At 31.5% G+C, this 15,197-nt stretch overlaps 1 protein-coding gene across 1 annotated transcript; it reads right to left on the bottom strand.

Annotated features, from left to right (window-relative positions):
• Positions 1 to 8,247: 8,247 nt before the first annotated feature.
• LOC150038741 (uncharacterized) lies at positions 8,248 to 14,504 on the bottom strand. The gene is made up of 3 exons (XM_039047267.2): positions 14,420 to 14,504; positions 11,664 to 11,777; positions 8,248 to 10,069 (listed from the first exon to the last, which is right to left on the bottom strand). Exons 2-3 carry the CDS (start codon positions 11,758 to 11,760, stop codon positions 8,367 to 8,369), a joined length of 1,800 nt encoding a protein of 599 aa, XP_038903195.1. The 5' UTR covers positions 11,761 to 11,777; positions 14,420 to 14,504; the 3' UTR covers positions 8,248 to 8,366.
• Between the last annotated feature and the right edge of the window lie 693 nt (positions 14,505 to 15,197).

The raw sequence follows: 15,197 nt of genomic DNA, 5'->3' as shown, positions 1-15,197 counted from the left end.
ACTGGTGAATCCGGAAGGAAACACAAAACTGGTGAATCCTAAAGGAAACACAAAACTGGTGAATCCCGAAGGAAACACAAACTGGTGAATCTCGAAGGAAACACAAACTGATGAGCGTCTAACTAATCAATGAGGATAGTCACACAGTCTTAATGTGCTAAGATTCAACATTGTACAGTTCTAAAACATACATAAAAATCCTTGATACCATGGCTTCATCACATACACATATTTCTTAATAACATATTATACATCATCCATGTATAACTTACATCATAAATCTACAACATGCAAGTATGCCTCAATACTAGCAGATCAGACATCGACATGTGAAAACACATACTATCACATACTAACGATCAAGTACTTAGGTGTGTATGTAAACAAATCAGAATTCGTGGCTGAACATACCTTGATTCAGGTCATACTGTCAATCAACATGCTAACATTTACCATAGCATACACTTATCATGCTAGCATACAACTAAAGTCTGGCCCGTGGGCAGTTCCAATAGTAAGATTACTTACCTCGAAGTCAAAAATTATGTCTAAGCGACAAGCAAATTAATCTTCCTCTTAGCTTAGATGGATCTTGAATTAGGCCTAAATGGCCTAAACATAATCCAAAATTACAATTAATAAAAAGAGCTTAGTTCCAGCAACCAAATTAACCAAATAATTCCTAATAATCTTACCCAAAAGCTTGTCGAAATCACAACCAAAATCCTCTTGACATCACCCTTTTAACTTCAAAGCTTCTCCAAAACTTGATTTTTAAAACCCAAACAAATATGTGTCAATAGGTTGAAGCAGAACACCATTAGCCAATAAATCCAATTAAAATAGACAATCTTACTCCAAATCCACAAGTTCCGACGACTCTTACTGTTGGCAGTACAAACGACAAGAAATGACTGATCCGAAGCACCCTTGCGTGACTGTCGAACTCGAGATTCTGGGCGTCGACCTGCAACCCACGGAGAGCAGTGCGGGTTGGCGAGCGATACCGTCGGGATTCGACGATCAGAGGCGCAGCTGAGTGTGAATCAAGTGGCGGCGACTGCTTTGTGGTCCAGACGTGTGAAGGGGCGGTGCAGCGGCATTTAGATCTGGGCAGTGAAGGGAGGCGGCAGTCAACAGAGGTTATAGGGGAGGGTTACGCGGCGAGATTGGCCACGAGCGACGACTGAACGACCGGCGAAGCTTGAGCGAGCGAGGAGGAGATCGGCTGGGTCGGGAGGAAGAAGAGGAGAAAGAAATCGGGGAGGGGTGTGTCGTGCGAGGAAGAAGGAGGGAAAGGGTTGATTTAATATAATAATAATAATAATAATAATAATAATAATAATAATAATAATAATAATAATAACTAAAAAGGAAAACAAAATTATAATTAATTTCTTTCCGTTTCAAAAAGGAAATTAATTCCTGTCAATAATTTTCACATTCAAATTCAAAATTGAATAATTTTCTGCCAACTTAAATTCTCGCATTTATACTTGAGATCCAAAATTCCAAAAAGGCCCTCCGACTAAGCAATTATTGAATTACCAAAATATAACATTACTGAAATTACATTATTATATAAAAATGTGTGAGGTGTTACAGTCTATGCGATAGACAGTGTCTTATCTCCTACTTGCTCGATCGTCTACTCAATCGCATACCTCAAATCTCTTCCTCAAGCCAAAATCATACAGAGCCCACAACTCATGAATTCTCACATCGAGAATACCAAGGTAACATTTATGGTAATGTCTTTACTCAATTCGTGGATCGAGTGGGACTCAATTGGGTTCGAGGAGCATCCAGACGATCGTTGTGTTCGTGCTATTGGTCGTAGTCTGTTCATTACGTTCGTGTGCTGTTGTTGGACACATAGGAGACTGTTCGAGGGATTCTTGAAGAATGGTTCTTCAAAGACTCTATCCCTTGAATCTTGTTGTAGCATGCTGTAATTTATATTTATGCATGATATGTTAGTTTCCATTTTAGATTGTAATTGTTTGTGTTTAATCTAAATGAAATTTGGAACGATCTTTTTTACTGCTCATGAAGATCCTCGTGTTTGTTTTCTTTCACTTGCTAGCTTAATAGAGATTAAATAAGAACTAGTTAATTTTAGATAAATTTGAATTGTTCAAATTAATTAAAGAGAATTAATTGCATGAGATGCAATTAATATAATGTATATGGATACATTATAATATGAAATTTGATGAGAGAAATAAATATTTGAATATGATTCAAATATTAATTATATGAATGAGATTCATATTAAAACAATAAGTTATGAGAATGTAAAGTTACACTATATTATAATATAAACTATAGATTATATTATAAGTGATATAATATAAAGTTTGATTTAATTGTATTTGTTCTAATATAATGAGAGTTATTCTATGTGATGAAAGGGGTTATTTTGAATAATTTCCCTCATTCTCTTGTAACATGGATTACACGGAGTTTTAAGTAGAGATATACGTGATATTCACAGTGGGGTGAACTCTCTATAATTATTCTTCCTCTCCCGAGAACTCTCTCAAGAAAAACAAAATTCTCCCTCACCAAAATTCTTAGACGAGCCCACAACTCCGTCTTGATTGCTTACCTCGAGAATAGCAAGGAAGGCTTTGGTGGTAACGTCTAAGAGAATTTATGTATCTTGCTGTGTTCGTGGAGAAAGAGTTTGTGATGTGGAGGAAGTGCTCATGATCTTCGGAAAAGAGCACGTGAAGAACTGTTATCTTCAAGGGTAAGTTTCTCGTCTTCCCTTTCCTTTCTATATTTAGACAATATGCTTAGAATAATATTTATCTTTATGTGTTTTCTCTATTTTTTAATTTCTTTCTAAAAACAAATTAACTAACATAAAGACGATTACTCGCTTCCGCTGAGGATTCAAATCCTACAACTTAAACATGATCCACATGTATGTCAACTACATACATGTTTAAATTACATAAAATAACCACGAATCTTAGTTTATTAGATTGAGTAAGTGCAATCTAAATGTTGAATAAAATAACACCTTATTTTATTAAATAAATAATTTATATATAAAATTTACAGACTATGAGAGAACACGAGATTTAGAGCACCAATCACAACAGATTCAACTCAAAATTATATGGATTGGGTTGCCCCATGAATAGGGTCGATGACTTGATCATGTTGGTCCAAAAAATTTCCTTAATCTTACTCTTAACCCAACCTGTGTACACTTGTATTGCTATATTTTTAAATTTTTACTTTTGTGTTAATAGATGTTTGACTTGTTCGACATTCTTTAAAATTTATGGATCTAGAAACATAAGACTGGAAATTTGGAATCCTATTTAATATAGACACGTTCAAGGTTTTAAGACTTACGAAGTTAAAAGTTTAAAAGTTTATTAAACTGATGTTCATAAATTTAATTTATAATTTTTAAAAAATGGAAATCAACTGCGAAACTTTCACCTATTTAGCTTATGCAATAGAAGGGGGGCTTAGCTCTGGATTCCCCCTGGTCTGTGGGACAACAACGCCGGTAAACCTCTACAGAAGATTGCAAAGACAAGGTTATTACCGCGTCCGCATCCGCATCAGTCGAAGTGGTGGAACGCGCTAGCCTAGCGCTAGAATAATATACAAGGTTAGGGGGCTCAAAAGCTATTGTTTGCTGTCTACTAAAATTTTGTGTAATTTGAAGTCACTAATATATGTTAGCTTGCATAACAATTTTTACTATGGATTCTTATAAAAGTTAATATTCTAATAACCACTTCATGAACAATATTGAATGAAGAAGTTTAAAATGATGGATAGCTATAAATACACAGGAAAAGAAGGATATTAAATTAAACTAAAATGTATTTGCGTCTAATATAGGTAAAAGAAGCGAACATATAGCTACAATTTAAACTATAGATGAGATGAGTGATTTTGTAGAACACTCTGGTTTAGTTTAAACCATAACATATACACATGAAGTTTAGGGATATTGTTATAGTAGGTAAATGGTGAAATGCATCTAGAAAGAGAGAAAAGAGTTCACGTTAAGTGTGTAACAATCGAAGTTTTCATATATAATCTACTTTCACTTTTAGTTACTAGTTATTTTATCAACCCTTAAATAGCTTCTTAATATATTTTTCTAAGGTAATTGTTTTAAACGACAAAACCATTGAAAATATTTTGAAATATAGTAAAATATCTCTGTCTTTTAGTGATATACAATGATAGACATCTATAAATGACAGTGATAGACTATAAACGATGACATTTTACTATATTTGTAAATGAGTTGATTCATTTTCTATATTTAAAAACAATCTTGGTTCTAATTGGTAAAATTGTTTTTACATTATAAATATGTGAAAAAAATCACTCTTAAAAAGAAAAAGTCCGCTTTTAGGCTCGATCTTTAAAACATTTTTTTTTTTATAACTGATTTCTCGTGTATATAGAAAAATTCTAAATTTGGTTGATTGAAATAACAAATGATCTGACCATTTTTTTCTTCTTGAGTTTTCTTCCTATGTATTTTCACGAATGGAGTGAATGTGCAAAGATTAAAAGGGAAAACAAACAAACAAATGGTAAAATCATTAATCATTGTATATAGTTGGAGAGCCTCCTTTTGATTCTTTATGTTCCGTTTACTTGGACTCCACTCTTCCCTCTCATTATTTGACAAGATCCTCTAATTGTATCCAAAATTGTTTATGTTGTTTGTTTTTATCTTTATGCTTTCATGCGAGCTATATCATTATATATTCTTTTTGCAGGTAAAAATCACGTGATAAATACTAATTGAGACTAAAAGTTTAAAAAAAAAAAAAAAAATTAATAGAATCGTTAGAATTAAACAATAAGTTGATTGGACATTTTGAATGCATGTGTGGCATGCCGAATAAAGAAAACCTTGCCCAGGTAGATTATGTTGGATTTTATGTCTTACAACTCGTGGTTTGTAAACAATTAAACTTATTCTGTTATCAATTAAGATATTATTGAGGTTTATTCAATAAAGTTGTTATTGAATGTATAAATTGCTCATTTCATTTCAGAAATAACCTAAATCCAATAAACTAAGATCCATGACTATTACATGAGTACTTGGACTTTATGTGGAGACATAAGAGTGGATCAAGTTCGATAGATAGCTAAAACAAGTTATAGTATATGGATAATGTTGGGTACCTTATTTTGGGAACACCTATTAGATGCGGCCACTTTGTATTTAGTACAAATGATGTGATCCTAAATCATTTATGTGGAGACATGTGAGTGGCGGCGTCTTGTGCAAAGAGTTTGTATAAGACCGAACCAATAAATAAGACACTCTTACTTTATAACGTTGTTTACTGTTTAAGTCTGACTATTTTAAAGCGATGACCCCGGTAACTTGACCTTAATCTTGAGCTAACTATGAACTCCTGTTTATTCGCGATTATCCTTAGATTTACATGGGTAAGATTGGCTCAGCCTCCCATTTCAAGGGTAAGATCGAGTAGATAGCTGGGGACATAGGGTACAAGACGGAATTCACTCCTACCTGCTTTTAGGGATAATAGAGAGATTGTTCCCTTAAGTGTTGACTTCGAGTCTTGAACAAGAGACCCCACCCTCTCACTGGCCCGATGAGGACTCAGTTTGGTGATTGGATCACAAATCAATTGTTCATTAGATGATCAGTGGAACTTAAGAAGCAAAATGTAATCTCGGGGGTAAAACAACTTTTGACAAAGCAAGTGGACAGAAATATATCTATAGTGAGGAGAGTACAACTACGAGTTTTAGTAGAGTTACTCGGTAGTTAACGAATGTTGATTAATTCGGTTTTAAGAGTTTAGCTAATTAATCTCGGATCATTGCAACTCATGATCTGTAGGTATATTAGGTTCCTCTACTAGCTCATAAATGAATTAAACCTTATAATAGCGTGATGAGTGAATTTGAAACGCTTAAGTTTGAATTAAGGAAATCGGTAATTATATATGATATAATTAAACATTTAATTATTGAATTAAACGAAATTTGAGAATTGAAAAATATTTAAATATGATTTGAATATTGATTACATGAATAGAAATTTATGTCTGGAATAAGTGTTTTATTAATTTAATATTTGATATTAAATTAATTAACTTATTTAATTAATTATTAAGAATTAATTTTATTATAGAATTAATAAATTTCATTTAAATATTAATGGTTGAATTAATATTTTAACTGAATTTCATTTTGTTTTTAATTTGAACTTTGTAATTCAAACTAAATTAGGATTTTAAGATAAATCCATTTAAATTGAAGAAAAATGGAGGAAGTGAGTTTATCCAAACTTTTCCACTTCTTCCACCTCTTATTCCACTCATTTTGTCATTGTGTCAAAGCTATCATGCAATCAGATTGCATGCTGTTTTGAATAAAAATCAATTCAATTCTGCTGATTATTAATTGATGCAATTTTAGAATTTGAAGAGAGAAGAGTTTTCTCATACACAACCAAAAACTAGAAAACTATCTCCACATTCCCTGGATAATAGGGAAGACGCTAATCGGCAACGAGTGTCAACACCAACAGATTATGGATCAAATAGTTAAAATATTAAGTAAATTGAGCCCTAAATCGGTTAACCACGCCTTGACAAACGCTCATTCCGGTTCGAGCGTAAAATCTTCGACAAACATCCACACCGTTGAAACTCTCCAATTCCATTGACGTCCGTGGAAACCATCTTTGCGGACGACGCATGTGGTCACCAGTGGCGGCGCAACTGGGATGGTTGGTTCTAGTCCTCCTCTGCAAACTAGACATAAAAGTAGAGGTGTACAGAGACATATCATTATCGTACCTATTCCCAGTGAACAATTTGGTAAATAAATATTCAAGAGGCTCTTTTGGAACTGGAATTTGAGGGTCTAAAATGATTCATGGATTTGGAATTTGTTTCTTTGGGAGGACGAAAGAAGTTCGAGCATGGCGTTGATAGTTTCGAGATTGGACAGGCTGGGAAAAAGGAAGAAGAAGAAAAGTTGTGTAATGAGATTTAGAGGCCTTATTTTTAGAAAGCTTGGGAGACGATGACACAGAGGGGGAATTGAAGAAGCCATTGATGATGAACCTTTGGAAGGCAATAAGATTGTTACAAAGGGTAATCTCAAATGATGGAATAGAAGGTGGAAGCTTGCCGGTCAATCGGAATTCAAAGCCTCCTTAGTCCGAATCATGTAGAAGACGCACAAAGAATTGGTGGTTATCCCATTTAGGACTAATTTATTCAGTATTTTAATTATGTGATACACTTGGACATGATTTTCCTCATTCCGCAGTTCAAATGTCAAGTCAACTTTCTGCTTAATTCTAACGGAGGATTTTCTAATCTATTCTTATAAATTTAGGAACTAAAATGACTATTTTGAAATATCAAAGATCAAAGCGCATCTATTATTGAAAATTCAAAGATTAAAAAGATTTTTTTTCAAAGATAAGTTGAGATGAGTTATGATATCAATGTTTGGGGGTCCAACTTTATATGATATCAAAGATCAAAGCGCATCTATTATTGAAAATTCAAAGATTAAAAAGATTTTTTTTCAAAGATAAGTTGAGATGAGTTATGATATCAATGTTTGGGGGTCCAACTTTATATGTCGCTGAAATTTTATACCCATGAACTTCACCAACTTGGTAATAGTGCACTTATCCTTTATCATCACTGATGTCCCTATTGTCATTACAGCCACCATCTTCAACGATCACCTCTAACGACGGCCATTTTCGTTGAATTTCTACGGCCTCCAACTCTGACCACATTTGACCATTACTGTCGACAACTAACTCCGACAACCACCTCCACTAACTTTGACGACCATCATTTTAAAATATTAGTTCATAATATTTTATAATTGTCTTTATAGTAATTTTACATTAATAAAAATACTTTCAACCTATACCAGATGAAACAAACTTGTAAATAAAAATTTTTGGGAAAGAGTTGTCAAACTAAATTCTTCTTACTTATGTTTTGAAATATTTTAATTATTTTTTTTATGTGAGGGATTGGTACATTTCTCGTGTATGGGTTGTATCCAATAAAAATTTGGTATTTGTCCATTTTGATTTTTATTTTTCAAAAAATATTAAAAAGATAACTCGAGTATTGTTTCGTTTAGGTGCGGCCGGTATTGCCTTATGCAATTATGCGAGAGAGCGAGGGACAGAGCAAGAATTAAAAATTATAAAACAATACATATACGTGTGTGTAATCAATCAGTAATATATATATTATATAGCTGCTTTACTTTTACAATTTCCCAAAATTTTTAGAATGAAGGAACAAAAAAGGTTATGATTGTCAAAACAGAAAAACCCAGCATCAAATCATTCTTCTGTTTCTGACCTTCTTCCCAAGCATGGCGTCCTTGAGATGATCGTAGCGGCTGCGATGGTGATCAATCACAACGCATAGTTGCCGAATCACTTCTCTCTTCTCTTCTGCAAGTCGGAACACTTCTTCATCTTTCTCCTTCAGTATGTTCTCCATTTTTGTCATCTTCTTCTCGAATTGGCCCAAGGTTCGGATCAGGTTCAGTTTCTCTCCTCCTTCTTTGCTTATCTTCGCCTCTAGATTCCATAGTTTCTCTCTTAGCAAGAATTCCTGTTCTTCTTTTTCCTCCATCTGAGCTACGAATCGAGTTAAATTTGTTTTCAGTTGTTTTAACTCGTTGTTTCGTGTTCTTACCCAGTATTTCGCGAAGGTAAGCTCCTTTGTGATCCATAATATGTGATTTAGAAGCTTCCCGCTCTCTTCTTCGAATTTTCTTGCCATTCTGTCCATTCCGAATTCGTTCATGTTGCTGAGTTTCATCAGTTCCGCTTCGTGATTTTCTATTTTTTGTTCGAACTGTCTCTTCTCTTGTTCGTATCTTTTGTTTCTTGCTCTGAAGTTTTCTCTGCTTTCGTTGTGTAGTTGCTCTGCCACGAGGATTCTCTGCGATAGCAGACGGATTTTATCTTCCAGGCCGCTCCGGAGCTCTTCTGCTAATTCTTCCATCTTCCTCTCTGCGCCTATCAGACTCGAAGCGACGTCAGGTAAGCAGTTCCTCGCTTGCTTGTATTTCTCGTTAAATGTAATTATTGTTTCGTCTTTTTCTTTTAGGATTCTTTCCTGATCGACGATTTTGCTTTTCAATTTGTTGTTTTCTGCCTCCAGTTCGGAGAATTTGTGAGAAAATTCCTGTTTGTACCGCTCCATTTCTTGCCCTAATTTGGTTTTTTCAGCCTGTGATCCATCCACTTTCTGTTTCAGACTCTTGACTTGCTCCATTAACGCGATCATCTGAGAAGAAGCTTCTGTTTCCTTACTCGTCAATGCCATCTCCAATTCGGAATTCTTAGTGTTGAGCCACTGATTTTCGGATCTCATCCGAATATTTTGTTCTTCTATTTCCCTTTTTCGGTAATGCAGAGTGTCTACTTCCGTTTCCAGGTCCTTAATCTGAACAAGAACTCTCTCTTTCTCTTCCAGCATCTTCTTTTCAACTCCAATCTTTTCCGCCAATTGTTCTTTCAAATTTCCTATCAAAGCCATATTCTCGGATATCTCCTTGTTTTTCCTATTTTCCAATTCGCGTTTCTGGCTTCGTACGCTATCTAGTTCCCGATGAAGAAAATCAACCTTAGCCATGGCTTCATTCTTTTGTACAATTTGCTTTTCTAGTTCACCGGCTTGAATTTGAACATGCAAGTTGCTCGAGTGTTCATTCTGTAAATTATGAAAACTGGTGTTTGTTTCCTCAGACGAAAAGTATTCCGAATCGGAGTCGGAACTGGAGCTTGAAGATGAAGAAGAGACATCTTCGTTATCCTTTTCATTTTCCTTTTTGGATTTAACTATTCTCTCAGCCTCATCTCGTAGGTGTCCATATTGTTCATAAATCGACTGGTAATTGTTGTATAGATCTTCAACGAGACCTACAACTTCCGTTTCTTTCTTCGAGTCCTTTGCCATTCCTCTGCTTTTTCCTTGATCTTTGTTCTTCATTAGCTTCAAGATTCTCGTCATCTTTTGTTCCATTTCTGAAAATTGAACAATTTATTTTTTTTTCTAAAAAGAAAATCTAACAAATCTACAACATTCTTAAAAAAAAAAAAAACATAAGCGATGAATTTTTTTGTTCCACACTTCATGCACTATAGTTTGAAGAACGGTTATCAAATAAATAAGTTACGAACTTGTGATAACAAAAAATAAATAATAAATAATAAAAAAAATAAATACTAGACTCATTTGATAACCATTTCGTTTTTTGTTTTTTATTTTAAAAAACCAAGCCTATTTACTCACAATTTCTTACAATAAAATCTTTCTTAAGTATAATGTCAAATTTAAAAAATAAAAATAAAATTTTAAAAGCTATTTTTTTAGCTTCTAAAATTTGTTTTAGTTAAATTCGAAGTTAGAAGTAGTGTCTATAAGTTTAATTTTAAAAAACAAAAAACAAAAAACGAAATGGTTACCAAACGAAATCTACAATTTTATTTGTTTGAAAGATAATTCATGGGTTGAGTTGCAAAACTGGTATTTAGATTTGGACTAATTCTTAATTCAATACTTGTTGTTTCGAAACTTTTGATTGGATTGTTATGATTTTGAGTTTAATTTCAATTTAGTCGGTATTATTTTAATAATTTCAGTGTAGTCCTTATATTTTAGGTCAAATTTATCATTATTGACTATGGATATAGTATTGGCTTGTGTTTTCTAATCTAACCGATTGTGTTAGTTATATATGTGTTAAGGTTGAGATATGAGTCCAAATAGAGTGAAATTTATGAATTTCTTGAGTAGATAAAAAGGAAAAACATATTATGCTAATATTGATAAGCTTTTACCACATCGAGACTCAATTGAAATTTTTAGAATTATAGGGTTCAAATTTAAATTAAGCTCAAACTATATGAAATAAATTAGGACCAAACTGAAACAGAGATAAAAGTATAGAGACCAACTTTATAATTTAACCAAAATCTTAAGTAGAAATAATAAAATATTAAAAGTACTTTTAGTCTCTATGCATTCATTGAAATATTGATGTTCTATTAAAAACTGCTATATTAAAACCTTATTTTTATTTTAAAACGTTGATTAGTAATTTCAAGTATTTTTAACGAAATTGAAAAAAGTCAAAAACAAAAAACGAAAAATATTTTTGATTTGTTGTTTTTGAAAATTAAGCTTATAAACACCTCAACTACTTCTAGATTTGTTGTTTTGTTATTTATTTTTTTACCCATATTTTTAAAACCAAACTAAAATTTGAAAATTAAAAAAATAATTTTTAAAATTTATCTTTATTTTTGAAATTTGGTTAAAAATTCAACTCCTATATTTAAAAGATATCAGAAAAAAAAACAAAAACAAAAATGTGCAATGATTATTAAACTAGGGCCAAATTGTGGAGCCTGAAAATCTTATTTATCATCCATGTTTGAAACAATTGAAAAATCCTCTTCGAGCAAATGTCAACAATTTGCCAAGAAAAGGGAGAGCAAAAATTTTTTTTTTAAAAAAAAAAAAAAAAAAGCGCCAAGAGATTGAATTTTCAAGAACGAAATAATGCCGCTGGAAATGGAATGCTGACCAAACAATTAAAAAGAAAAAAAAAAGTACCTGCTTTAGTCGTCTTCTGCTGTTCAGCAATTTCATCGGCTTTTAGATCAATCCCATTAGAGTTTGTTAATCCTTTTCGCAGTCGATGCTTCACCATCCCTTCAAAACTCAATCCTAATTTTCAATTATTAGAATCTTCATTTTAGAGTATAGTGGATAGTTTCCGAAGAGTGGGGCTATTGTTATGCTAGTCATATCAATATTCTCTTTTTTTCTTCAAATTAATTTTCATAATTATAAAAAAAAAAATGTAAATATCTTTAAACACGATTTGAAGTCATATTAAATTAACCAAAAAAAATCTCGATTCTTACATCACAATGACAATTTTTCAAAATTAGGATTTTACACTTGGATTAAAAATTACCTTTGATAAAGTAAATGTTTAAATAGCCTAATATGAATAAAAAATTAAAAACAAACAAACAAACAAAAGCCCTTTGTCCAAACATAAAGTAGATGTTATTCTTAGTGGTAGATCTGTAGACTTCACCATAAACTAAAAAAATAATAAATAACAAAACTTTTTTTTGAGTTCAATAATTATGGAGTAATTATTGGATGAAACTATCAATAATTTTTAAAATGATAATAGATGTTTTATCTATTGAATTATGTTTGGATTGACAAACAATTGATATAATGTTAATCGAAAGATATTTATATAAATCATACTAGCAAGTATTCTTATGCTTTTAACATTATGATTCCTGATATCAAGTGAGTCATCCATTCCAAATCTAAGGTACTTTTTCGCATCTGTGGTTGTGGATTTTTTTTAATTAAAGAACAAACTTAAGCTACATAAGTTGTATTACAATGTGCCTCATCTTGAAATCATGACTATAATTTTTTTTTTTTTTTTTTTTTTGCCTAATGATGAAGCAACTATTTCCCAACATTATTCGGATCATGGTTTTAAAAACCAATTAAACTTGCACAATAAAAAGTCATAATGGTAACTTATTTGATGCATTATTTTTCATTGTGCTATTAACTTTCCCACTGGATACTATCTGCACAATTTTTTTCTACAAAATAAAATAAATAAATAATAATAATCATAATAGGCCTAGCTATGCCATATATTCAAATTCATTAATGAATACTTTCTCTACTATAGTGTGGTTCCCCTACCCTCTTAATAATAACTCAAAGTTTCTCATTGTTAAAAAATAATAAGAATCGCTTCTCCAAGGGGAATCACTTCTCCAGCTAGGCTGCACATATCCTCATATTATCATTTTCTTTCACTCAAAAAAAAAAAAAAAAAGAAGAAGAAGAAGAAGAAGAAGAAGAAGAAGAAAGGATTTTAAAAAATATATCATTTAAAAAATTGTCACTTGCCACAATCTTATTAGATGTTGGCCGAACTGTACCTCAGATTTTCTATAATTCAATAACCCACCCCAAACATACCAACCCACTCTCCATATCCATAACCTAGGCCCACAGCAGAATAGAAAGCATCGAATAGAGTACTAAAGTTCCCTTTATTTATTTTTCTTTTCTTTCTTGAAATAATATATTGTTAAAAATTTAGATAAATAGCAAAGTATAGAGTAGTACAAAAGTGACAAGTATATATCCATTAGAAAAATTCTTATAAATAGAAAAATCCAAAAAATATTTACATTTTATAGTAAAAAATTCTAAAAGCGTTATGTACTTTTAGAACTTTTTGCTATAAAGTGTAAATATTATTACATAGTTTGAAGAAATACATTCTAATAGAAAAATGATATTTCGGGACCAAAATTTCTATACAAAAGTTATATACGTCATGATAAATCTTTAGGCCTACTTATAAATATTTACTGGCAGAGTTCACCATATATTGAGGTTCTAATTAAATTTCTTTTTACAAATAAAATATGATATTAAGACAAGTGAAAATGGCATTAATGAATTCTAGAATAAAGGGGGAAAAACATCACCTAAAAAAATTATTCAAAAGCCTTCTTTTTTTAGTTCAAACAATTTGTAGGGTGAAACAACTCCAACCTAAAATATTTTGATTGAGAGTATGATACTCTAACCATTTGAAGAGAATAAAATATTTTTCAAAAAGGTAATTTTTATTTATTTTTTTAATAAAAATTGTTTTAAAATGTAGTTATCAAACAATTCAATTTTTTTAAATGATTTATTTTTAAAATTAAACACTTAAACAATTAAACTAAACACATCTGAAATCAATGTTGGAGTTAATTATTTAAAAATTTATAAGTCTCGGTGTCAACGTAAACATCTAATTAGGACGACGCTGTAATCTAACAATGTTTTTAATAACTCAAAGGCTCCATTCATTTTTTTAAAGTACTCGAACTTTCCAGATACACAAGTAAATGAGATTAAATTTTATGAATAGTAAAAAAAACTCTAAAATAGGGGAGGTTAATATTAACCATCAATTATGGAAAAACAATTATAATGACAGATCAAAAGCCAATCAGTCACAATGAAAAATGGAAAACTGAGTTTGGATTCTGTTTGGCTACAAAGAAAATTGAATGCAAAAAGAAAAACAGTAAAAATTCCCCGAAAAATAAATAAAGAATTTCCAATACAATTTCTTGACCTTAGATTCATTCTGATCGTAAACATTTCTTCAATTTCAATTCAACCTTCCGATCCATCAAATCTCCAGAGCCATTAAAGAATTTAAAAAGAAAAAAAAAAAAGAAGAAAATTTGCAGATTTCACAAAGAAGAAATAGAAACTCATTCGGTTAAAAAAAAAAAAGTTAAAATTACCTGGAATTTGATTCTGCCTTTTCACGTAGTGGGTCTGTTGATGAAAAAGAAAAAGAAGAAATGGAAAAATATATGTTTTTTTTCTTAAGGTGAAAAAAAAAAAGGAAAACAGAAGAAAACGTAAGATAGAACTTAAATAGGGACAGAAAACGAAATGGAAAACGAAAATTTGAAAATTCTAATTTTCTAATTTTGTTATCAATTATTTAATTATATTTTGATCCTCTGGTCCTCTGTCTTTCCGGGGGGGATGGAAAGTTTGGCGCTTCTTTCGCCCAGTTGCCCTCGGATTTTAATAGAATTACGAAGAAGGCCAATGAATCGGATCTCGGTGATTTTATCGGGGAAAAAACGTGATACGATATTTTGTTTGGCGATATTTTGAAACAAAAAGTGTGTGTGAGTACTATGGGAAAGTAATTATGGCCACGTTGTTTTCCCTGTTACGTTGTTTTGGATTTATATTCGGCATTTGCTTTTTGTGCATTTTTGGCGCAATTTCTGTGGCCTCTATTTTTAAATTAAATTTATTATTAAAAATACATTTTTAAATTAAATTATTCAACGGATTTTTCAAAATAATTTAGAAAAATCAAATATTATATGAATTATGAATGAGTCAAACATATAGTTGAGAGTTTTAAAGTTTTGTTAGCTAAAACAAACCAACAAAAGAGTTAAGGCCTCTTTGGTACAAAATCTTAATTCTATTTTTTATTTATTTAGATTTGGTTTTTGAAAATTATTTTCAGATTAGGTGATCTAAATCGTTCAAATT

Source organism: Benincasa hispida, chromosome 1 (assembly GCF_027475165.1).
Source record: "Benincasa hispida cultivar pf3 chromosome 1, pf3_genome.v1.1, whole genome shotgun sequence".
In the NCBI taxonomy this organism is placed as follows: domain Eukaryota; kingdom Viridiplantae; phylum Streptophyta; class Magnoliopsida; order Cucurbitales; family Cucurbitaceae; genus Benincasa; species Benincasa hispida.
Note: the sequence above shows the minus strand (reverse complement) of the source record. Positions and strands in the feature narration are given on the sequence as shown.